This window comes from Galleria mellonella, unplaced genomic scaffold (genome assembly GCF_026898425.1).
Source record: "Galleria mellonella isolate WM207_F2 unplaced genomic scaffold, CSIRO_AGI_GalMel_v1 utg89, whole genome shotgun sequence".
Classification (NCBI taxonomy): domain Eukaryota; kingdom Metazoa; phylum Arthropoda; class Insecta; order Lepidoptera; family Pyralidae; genus Galleria; species Galleria mellonella.
This window is the reverse complement of record NW_026442169.1, coordinates 552,028-562,961: the sequence shown is the minus strand read 5'-3', so window position 1 is coordinate 562,961 and position 10,934 is coordinate 552,028. Positions and strand designations below refer to the sequence as shown.

The 10,934-nt window shown below is 34.7% G+C and overlaps 2 protein-coding genes across 2 annotated transcripts in view; one reads left to right on the top strand and one right to left on the bottom strand.

Moving 5' to 3' along the window:
- The window catches only part of LOC113519921 (E3 ubiquitin-protein ligase Ubr3), a 151,192-nt gene that overhangs the window by 115,164 nt on the left and 25,094 nt on the right, over positions 1-10,934 (top strand). Inside the window, exons 10-11 of the mRNA XM_052902242.1 lie at positions 2,767-2,948; positions 4,556-4,680. Of these exons, the coding sequence (XP_052758202.1) occupies positions 2,767-2,948; positions 4,556-4,680 (307 nt within the window). The remainder of the gene's footprint in view (positions 1-2,766; positions 2,949-4,555; positions 4,681-10,934) is intronic.
- Positions 4,806-9,002, bottom strand: LOC128202321 (uncharacterized). Its single transcript, XM_052902246.1, has 2 exons — positions 7,465-9,002; positions 4,806-6,940 (listed from the first exon to the last, which is right to left on the bottom strand). Exon 2 carries the CDS (start codon positions 6,933-6,935, stop codon positions 5,064-5,066), a length of 1,872 nt encoding a protein of 623 aa, XP_052758206.1. The 5' UTR covers positions 6,936-6,940; positions 7,465-9,002; the 3' UTR covers positions 4,806-5,063.

Genomic DNA, 10,934 nt, shown 5'->3' with positions numbered 1-10,934 from the left:
AGTGCTGAGTTATTAACGTTTTCACCGTAATAATCGTTCATAAAATTATCTACACATTTCTGTTTTGCTTATAAATTTATAAATTACGATTTTTCTAAGAAATCACTTTCCCTATATTATGATGGTAAGAATAATAATATATTTAAAGAATGTGTTGCATAAAAAAAACCGACTACAAATGTAACAAAGCCAGTTATTTTGGTCTTAAACTATTGAACAGATTTTGAGAAAACGTGTATAGGACGAATCTGTATATATATATATATATATATATATATATATATATATATATATATATTCTTTATTACACTTGATCAATACATATAGCAAGGGAGGGCTTATCTCTAAAAGAGATCTCTTCCAGCCAACCCAGTGTAGTTAGAGAGAAAATAATTAATTGGCGGGTAATCTAGTGCAGTAACCTAACTAAAAAGCAACTAGACATATATTCTTTCAGATAAAAAACTATATCCAAATAGGTTCATTACTAACACAGTTATTAAGTAACACATTTCTGTTTTGCTTATAAATTTATAAATTACGATACGCAGTACGGTTATTAAATAATATTATAAATAAACATCATTGATATATTTAGTAGCAGCCTGCCAAAGATATTAGAAGCGGCTCAGACATATCTCGAGTCGGGTTAAATACATTTATTATAACTTTGCATGTTAGCACACTAGATCTATAACATTGATTTGGCTTTTGCTGTTATAATGTTATAATTATTGTTAATGAATAAATAAATAAATTATGCGTTTGTAATGATGAATAAATAATTTATCTATCTATCTATCTGTTATTGAATAGGATTGAGATTGTAGATACCTCTAGTAAAGCCTCTTCGCCCAAAACCTAAAGAGAAATATACAGTCGACGTTCCATATTAATACATATAATAAAAACGTAACTGGTCGCTGTCTGTACATGGAAGATATATAAGAAAAACTATTACGGGGAGGCTTTATAAACGCAATAGAACCTAAAACAGTGATTTTCGAAATTTTATCTATTTGTCTGTATGTTTGTGCACGCTAATCTCAGAAATGGCTTAAACGATTTGAATACGATTTCCACTAATGCATTGCGATTTGCTCCACTTAATATTTAGTGTTTGTTTTATTCCAATCTAAAATGCTATAAAATAACCGATCAGTTGAATTGGCTGAAACTTTTTTTTATTATATATATTTTTTTTAATGGATGATCATAAAATGGTAACCCCACCCGCGCTATCGGTATACACCGGCGGGGCACCAGTGAGGGATGATATGTGAGGAGATGAAGCAGGTCAGTTAGCCCATCGTGACGAACTCAACAAGAATTGTTCACGATGGTTTCCAGGGGGAACCACGTGGAGGGCGACCTAATAAGGCATATTGCTAGCAATGGGGTTGTCAAACATCATTGCTAACAATCCCTTTCCCCCCTATTATATGTATTGATTTTCGGAAATTCGCTCTACTCGTACGCCCCTGAGTCACAACTATTTCATAATTGCTTGAAAACATTAGGCCAGGCGTTATTTTCCCGAATACAATACAAAATTTCATAATTCTGGCAACATTTGTATTATTTAGGTAAGTTTCCCTATTCAGCCCATCACTGTTTGAAAGTTCGCCGATTTACTTATCAAAATCTATATTTAGATGCATACGCACTGTGAATCATTTGCGTGTATATATGTTGATAGTTGTTGTATCTTTATGATTTATTTTTCAAAAGGATTTTTCTTTATACAACTTAGAATGGCAAACAAGCTGACGGCCCACCTGATGGAAATTGGTAACCGTCGCCTATAGACATGAGCAGTACCGTGGACATAACAGAGTATACTGTTTCGTCCATGATACCCCCCATGCGTTGCCATTCCTAAGGACTCTGGTGTTATTCCTCTGTACCCTGTAAATTCACGTCATATCCCACCCTTCAAACCGAAACACAGCCATGCAAATTTCAAATTTCAAAAATGTATTCTAAAAAGGAGAAAGTCCTCGATTTTTTTTTATACATCTAGCATTTCTCCTGGGCAGGTTATAGTGTACTTTTCATCACGCTGCGATCAATAGGAGCAAAGCAGTGAAGGGAAATGTAGGGAAAACGGGAGAAGTTACTCCATTTTTAAGCTTCCGTCGCGTGTGCAGCCTTAATGGCCACTTTTTAAAATACGAGTATAAAAAAGTCCACCCGTGCGACGCCGGGACGGGCCGCTAGTACAAAAATAAATACATAAAATATTACTATAACAATTAATTGATTTTTCTAAGAAATCACTTTCCCTATATTATGATGGTAAGAATAATAATATATTTAAAGAATGTGTTGCATAAAAAAAACCGACTACAAATGTAACAAAGCCAGTTATTTTGGTCTTAAACTATTGAACAGATTTTGAGAAAACGTGTATAGGACGAATCTGTATATATATATATATATATATTCTTTATTACACTTGATCAATACATATAGCAAGGGAGGGCTTATCTCTAAAAGAGATCTCTTCCAGCCAACCCAGTGTAGTTAGAGAGAAAATAATTAATTGGCGGGTAATCTAGTGCAGTAACCTAACTAAAAAGCAACTAGACATATATTCTTTCAGATAAAAAACTATATCCAAATAGGTTCATTACTAACACAGTTATTAAGTAACACACATAAAAAAGTACAACCGAATACAGAATCATTCTTTTTTGAAGTCGGTTGAAAATAAATATAATATGTAATTTTAACATAGTCTTATTATTTATATTATTGTTCCAGAGTCTATTCTACGAGATATTAGCGGGGATATGGGTGCGGAACGGGCTGCAGATCAAGGGGCAGGCGATGACCTACATCCAGGCGAACTTCTGTAATTCCATGGTCGACATGGACATATACTGGTTGCAAATATGCGCAGCCCACCTGCCTGCTGATCAGTTCCTTGACATGTGCATTGATATGTAAGTGAATTCAATGGATTTTTTTAATAAATGAATAGTTTTGGCGGAGAGAGACTTTGTACAAGTTGACTATCAACAGAAGTACTCATATCCATTAGCATATTTTAAATTATTTTCCAGAATGATCCGGTTTTTTATAAAAGATATACTTTATAGATATACTTTATATGACAGATATATCTTTGGATATAGCTGAAAGTTCCTCTCGCGTCCTGGTTTAAGTACCAGGCAATTCTGGGATGGACACGGGAGTCCCCTTAATTCAGTTTACTTGACGACTCTAATCGCCCAGTTGATATTTTGGTAATGTCAAACGAAATTATACCTAATAAATATTTACAGCATTTGTTTTATTTACTTTTTTTTTTTTGTTATATTTGGCACCGATACTTACTCGAAGGATTGCATTTAAATAGTCCGAAGCAAGAAGATTAAAATTGCTTCAAGTCTATTTTTAATTGTCCCCCCTTAACTATCAAATTACCCCCCTGTAGGGCGTGGGCTCCATTTTGAGAAACATCGCCTTAATTTGTATTATATTTATCAATCGTTAAGCGACTATTCTCACTTGACCATCTTTTACTTTGAGTGATACAGTGAAATTCGGAGAATAAGGAGTTATATCATCATAGATGATATCGGTACGATTTGATATCTGTATATTGCGTTCTCTGGACAATGATGGCGGAAAAAAGGTCATCATTTATTTCGGTATCGCCCATACCAGTCGAATGTCTACATTCATTTCGATCTATCAGCGTTTACAAATTGGATAATACATATTGGATAACTGATATTTAAATTATCCATTTATGAGCCAATATATAGTTATTGTAACAATAGATATTGCTATGTATTACACATCACTATATCATCATAGCTCTCATGATCATCAAAATGATAATGAATGGGTAGTGTATGCAGTTATTCTGTTCTGTGCAGTGCAGTAGTTATAGGTGACGATTACCACTTTCAATCAGAAGAACCATTTATTAATATAATAAATAAATAAATAAATCCTTTTTTTTATATATATTCTTTATTGCACTTGTAAGTTACATATAAAATAATCTATTTATAAATGTTGTGAGCAAGGGTGGACTTATCTCTGATAGAGATCTCTTCCAGTCAACCCAGTACAGTGAGAAAGCATGTTGTTAGCGGGCAGCTGAAGTGCTACAACTTTTATGTCTGTTATTTAACACAATGTCTTCGCCTATTGCGAACCGATTTTAATCATTCGTTATTATTATATATTCTTTATTGCACTAAAACATACAGTAACAACAATAAGTTAATAACAATGTTAGCAAAGGCGAACTTATCTCTAAAAGAGATTTCTTCCAGTCAACCTAACGCAGTGGCATAGGAAGTAGTGAGTGGGCAGTAGTAGTGCAAGACAGAAATTTAAATAAATATTTACATAAATTATAAATAATTATATATATACATATATACACACACACACACACACACACACACATACATATTCGTTACCTAATAGATATTGTTTATTCCCGTATTGGCCTCTACATTAATTTTGTCTCGATTGAAGTCAATGCTTACTTTTTTCAGTGAATTGAAATCTTAAATTTGCAATTTGACAGGTTCGGTGTGAGAGAATGGTTGAGCATGCTGCCGATGACGTTGGTGCAAGCCGCCGAACAGGACGCTATGGTGGAAGGACTGCTCACCTTCCTCGCCATTCTGGTTTCCTCACAGACCAATCTAGGTAATTGCATAATATAAGAGACGGATCATTTCCGTACTAATTTACCTGAATTATCTCGACGATTCGATTTCTCTTTTATATTGTGTAATAAATGTACTTATTGTAACCCTATTCACGCACACATAGAGATGGGCAATCCACCTGGGTGGGTTTAAAGTCTGGTGGGTAAAAACCGGGTGTTTTGGGTTTATTGGGTTTAAACCCCATAAACACCCAAATTTTTGGGTGTTTATGATTTTGTACTTCATCATCGTCATCTCAGCCGCAAGACGTCCACTATACTGGACATAGACAATATTATTATGCAGCCTACAGAATAAAAAACTTTTAATTTGATTTTGAGTTTATTAAGAAAGAGATGAAAGTAAAATGTAAAACTACAGTCAATCACTGTCAGATTCAGAGTTATTACAAGCGATGAATTGTATAGGTTCGATAGGCTCTATTTCGTCTAAACTGTTATGTTCATTTACTTGCTCAATGAAAGCTTCTAAGGTATTTTCTTCATTAAACTGAATGTCCTCGCATTCAGCTTTATGTTTAAGATTCCAGTTATAACAAATGAATGAAATTTTTTCAGTTCTTTCAGTTGTAAGTCGATTTCTTTTGTTATTATGTATGTAGCCTTGGATACTAAAGGAACGCTCAGTGGCTGCCGAAGTACAGGGAGCTGATAGAATACGAATCGCTACTTTGCTTAACTCAGTGGAACCACAAATACCTTTCCACCATATTAGGGGCTCAATGCTATCTAATGAGCTCCATACAAATCCTCTGGCCCAAAAGTTTTCTTTAGCTTTATAACACGCCAAATCTGCCATTACATTTGACAAACTTAAGTGTTGGCTTAAATTGTAGATAAACTCCATACCCTTAAGTTCTTCCTCTTGAGTAAGTTCGACTCCTAGAGTCCTGGGGTCTAGAATATATGCTGCAAAATGTATTGGCCTCATTGCCATATTGCATCTTGAAGATACTGATGTTAGAATCTGCTGTTTGCTTTCTTCGCTCAATGTCGAAATCTCATTTAATGCAAAACGTATCTTAGCTTGTACATCTCTAAATGTAATGTATGTGCGATGCAAACGATTCTGGTCGCTCTCTAAGTAAAATATGCTTTCAGTGACTGGTTCCAAAATACTTATACATTCCCCTGTCTTCGTCCAGAAATCATCACTTAGAATTAAATCTTTAATATCTCTTGAAATTACCACATCTTCTCTAACTGTTAATATTTGCAAAGCTATCTTATTTGCTTTCAAACTTTTTAACGAAGTAACATGACTTCCCCATCTTGTAGCACAAGGCAATTTTAGTGTTTGTGTAGAATCTTCACCCTGCCTTGATTTTATCAACAAGGAACTTAATCGTTGACTCCTTTTAACAGTTTTTATTATATTTATGGCTTGCATAATAAACACAGTTACTTCTTGTATCTTTACAATATCTTGGCACAACAAGTTAAGGATATGTGCACAGCAACCGAGAGGAACAACATGTGGATATTTGAGTTTTGTTAATTCGAATACCTTTTGTATATTTCTAGCGTTATCGCCAATAAGTACAAGAAACTTATTTGCTCCATACACTTTCATTACTTTTTCAACTTCTTGGCTAAGGTATTCACTAGTGTGAGGATTACTTTCTGTATTCAAACTTTTAACGTATGCAGGTTGAGGTTTTGATATAAGAAAGTTTATTATTCCTTCATTTCTTAAATTAGACCAGCCATCGCACTGAAGGTGTAAGTAACTACAAGCATTTAGTTCCTCATTTAACTCAAAACGCATTTCTCTATATATTTTATCTAAGTATTTTGTCGCTAAAGCTTTACGTGAAGGTATTTTAAATTTTGGTTGCAATTTTTCGAAAAATTGTATCCATAAAGGATGTTGCACCATCGATAATGGCGTCCCTGTTACAAATATAGCTCTCGCTAATTCTGTTTTTATATGATCATCGGTGTCTTGAAACTCAGCATTTATTGTAGTGTTAGCAGACGACGAGGGGCTTATAAAAGAATCATTTGTCTCTATCTCTGACAGTCCAGACATTTTGGTTTTGGACGAGCTATCTTTTATAAGTTTCATAGAGTCTTTTAATGTTTCTGGAGATTTTGGACAAGTGATAAGATGTTGAAGCATTTTGGCAGCATTACTGAATTTGTAGACCTTATTACAAAGCTTGCAAGAAACAGACTTGTTTGGTAAAGTACGGTAGTGCTCCCATATGCGTAAATCTTTAGGTCTCCCCATTGAACCTAAAAAAATGAACGATGATTAGTTGGTCTGACGAAAATTCAACAATAGAGTGCCTATTTTTTTACAATGATTATTTCTTGTTATTTACAATAAATTTAATAAAAAAAAAATAAAATAAATACAAAAAACCTTTGTAAAATTACATCTCCTCGGAGGATTAAACGCAGACGCTAGTTTATTATCGTATTGTTCTGTATTTTTCTCAGCAACTTCTTTAATTCGATTAGGTACTTACGCATATTATGTTAAAAATAAATATCTAGTACACATCTTAGGCTATCCACCATTATTATCCAATGACGACTCTCAGCTAACTATGCACTATCATCCAAAATAAACGTGTATGGAAAATTTTATCCCAGTCGGTTGAGGATTGAGGATAATTGCATCAACATACGAACATACCTACATACTTTTATTTACATAACGCAAGCTAAATAAAAGCTTGTAATAATACATCTAATTTTAAGTTAAAATTGTTAAGTGATCATGATATAATTGTATCATTCAAAAATCCACTTACCTTTAATTATTTCTTGTTAAGTATAAATATTATTTCAAATCTGCTCCCTTAATATGCACTTTTTTACTGCTTTTCCTACCTAACACGTTACCAGGAAGTCACGTTACCAGAGTCAGAGTAATAGTGAACACGTTTGACAGTGATTGTCGTCGCCTCATATTCAGCGTCGACGAATAGGGGAATCCCCAGTCATAATGTATTGCATGCGTGGCGGTCTTACTTCAAATCCATAAACAAAGAGATAATTACAGAACTCGATACTAGATGGCGCTGTTTTTGTTTGAAGAAAGTTTGCGGGCTAAAATACATAGAATTTCATCAATGACTTCCACAAAGAACAACATTTCTGTTTTTTCTAAGTCCGTATCTCTTCCGTATATTTCATAAGATATAAGCTTGGGCTACATTGTTATGCAACGTGATTTTGTCGCTGTCTTGCTAGCAGGGTTGACAGATATACGATTTAAATCGTACTCATACTATTATTTGTCTATTTTTTAATGTACGATCGTAAAGATTATGATCGTAATTCGCACAAAAACATACGACTTTTTGGTTACCTGGCAACATTTTTATTATGAAACGAACATGCTCACATCATCAGTCACATGCAACAATTTATTGGGGATTTCCCCTTCACATCTGGCAGTCCTGCTTGCTAGAATATAGGTAAGTCAGCCACAGTTACTGACGATCGATATTTAAAGGGTATTGTTTTTGTGCTAAATATTTCATAAAAACGTTATTTAATACTTTGTGTATTATTAATTTAGTTGATAATCACTGGAAGTAAAATGGATGCTAATTTGAGAGATCAAGATCTTCGTATAAAACAGTTAATAAAAGAAAATCTACGTAAGTACTCTTTTTATACCTAGGTAGGTAAGGTATAATAAACACAAAAGGTACTTAGATCGCGTGTGTTCGAAGCATTTATTCTAATAAATTTAATTTAAAATTGTAGAAAGAAAAAAATGTCTGCCAAGCCGTAGCCGAAGCCGATCTCCAAATATATTTGGCGATAGTGAGACCCAGTGTCCAGATGATTTACCCAGCGTCGTCGCAACAAAGAAAAAAAACGAGGATAAAGTAAAAGAAAATTTACTGAAAGAAGAAACAAACTGTTCTAAATGCTTAATTTATGGAGAAGAGGATAAAAGAAATGAGTATTTCGGACTGTTAGTGGCTCAAGAATTTAAATATATACGGCCATGTGTGCGAACGAGGTGTTATGAAGAAATTTTAAAGTATCTACGGGAAGCAAAAGGCCAACATGTTGATCAACTGCAACATGAAAACACTGAAAATTAATTACTTTCATTTTATTATATATAGATTTTTAAAATTTCCTGAAATATTATTAGTTAACGTTTTATTTAATATTGTAGAATTGATCAATACAATTTATAAAAATAATTTATTGGTATTACTTACATATTTTCAAAAAAATACGTAAAAACCTATTTTTTTGGGTGATTATGGGAGTTTATGGGTGTTTATTGGGTTTTTACCAAAGCACCGGGTTTAAACCCGGTGCTTTGCCCATCTGTACGCACACATGGATAAAAAAGTTTATTTTTTTTGTTAAAACATTTCTATGGAGACACTGCTTATATAATGCAAGATATAACCTACATATATAGATAGATTATTATTACCAGAGGGAGACTTTGTACAAAAGTCGATTGCTAGGGTACCTCTGTCCCATTCGTGTTTCAACCGTGAAGCAATTGTGTTTGCATGGTGGGATGGTATGGCAGTGAATTTACTGGGTACAGACGATTAACACCTGAGTCCTCAGGAATGGCAACGCATGGGGGGTATCATGAGCGAAACAGTATACTCTGTTATGTCCATGGTACTGCTCATGTCTATAGGCGACGGTTACCACTTTACATCAGGTGGGCCGTCAGCTTTTTTGCCATTCTAAGTTGTATAAAAAAAAATAAAGATTTCTCTTTATTGTTTCCTCCAAAAGATTACAATAGTAAATACAAACAATTACAAGAAAAGATTACACTGAGAAAATATCGGGCGGTCATATCGCTAAGAGCGATCTCTTCCAGGCAACCTTTGTATGGAGAAGAGTAATTGTAAATAAATTTAATATAAAAATCACTTATAGGTAATGATCAGTACAAAGCTGTGGGATATTGATGCAGTGTTACTGAACAGAGAAATATTTTTTTTTTTTTTATACTACTTAGAATGGCAAACAAGCTGACGGCCCACCTGATGGAAAGTAGTAACCGTCGCCTATAGACATGAGCAGTACCATGGACATAATAGAGTATACTGTTTCGCCCATGATACCCCCCATGCGTTGCCATTCCTGAGGACTCAGGTGTTATTCCTCTGTACCCAGTAAATTCACGCCATATCCCATCCTTCAAACCGAAACACAGCCATGCAAACACAACTGCTTCACGGTTGAAACACGAATGGGACAGAGGTACCCAAGCAATCGACTTTTGTACAAAGTCTCCCTCTGGTAAAAAATCTTTGAATCCACTTGCATTTTCTATGACTCAACACATTGCGTGTTTTGCATATTGTTGCGTTGAATATCGTTCTTTGTTGTCGATAAAGTTATGAATGAACACAATGCTCTATACGGTTTTTGTTGCTATCAGAATTCCTAGTACGTTACTCTGCACACTGATAACTGTCGTTCCCTTATTACCTTTATTAATAACCAATTTAGCTTACTATGTATGTATTAATTATGTAACATTGCCAACGTAGAAAACTCCTTAAACCATATGTCTATAACAGTTGATTTTTGTATGAATTCCATTCCCGTGTACTTCCGGCATAGAATGGGCCACTCCTTCCTTTCTTGTGGGTGTCGTAAGAGGCGACTAAGGAAGGGCGAGGGATAGACAGCAGCGTCCCTTTTTAAATATATCCAAAGCCTAACTGCGGTTGCCAATCCGCCTGCCTACGTGGCGACTATTAGCAAAACTCCAAGGTTGAGGCTTCTATTCAGCAGTGGACAGTTAAAGGCTGATATAATGATGATGATAGGAATCCTATTAAACGCAAAAACTACTGAATGAATTTGAAAGAAATTTGGTACACGGATGGGTTATATACTAACTTAGCAAATAGGATACGTTATGGACAGATTCACACGGGCAAAGCCGAGGGAACAGCTAATTCCTAATGTATTTTTTGTTTTTAACATAGGAAAAGTGATAATGAATGATAATGGAATAGTAACCCCGTCTGCGCTAACGGTATACGCTGGTGGGACACCAGTGAGAGATGATAGGTGAGAATGAAAAGGCAGGTCAGTTAGCCCATCGTGATTAATACTCTCGAAATGAGGGGATAATGGATAGTAAAAAATTGGGATTAGTAGCCCCGTTGTTAGCAATACATCTTGTCAGGTTGACCTCCTCGCGATTCCCCCTGGAAACTATCGTGTTTTATTCCAAGTGGATTCATCACGATAGGGTAACTGACTT

Excerpts from the sequence above, each read along its gene's own strand:
- LOC128202321 (XM_052902246.1), bottom strand. The coding sequence starts at position 6,935 with ATGGGGAGACCTAAAGATTTACGCATATGGGAGCACTACCGTACTTTA.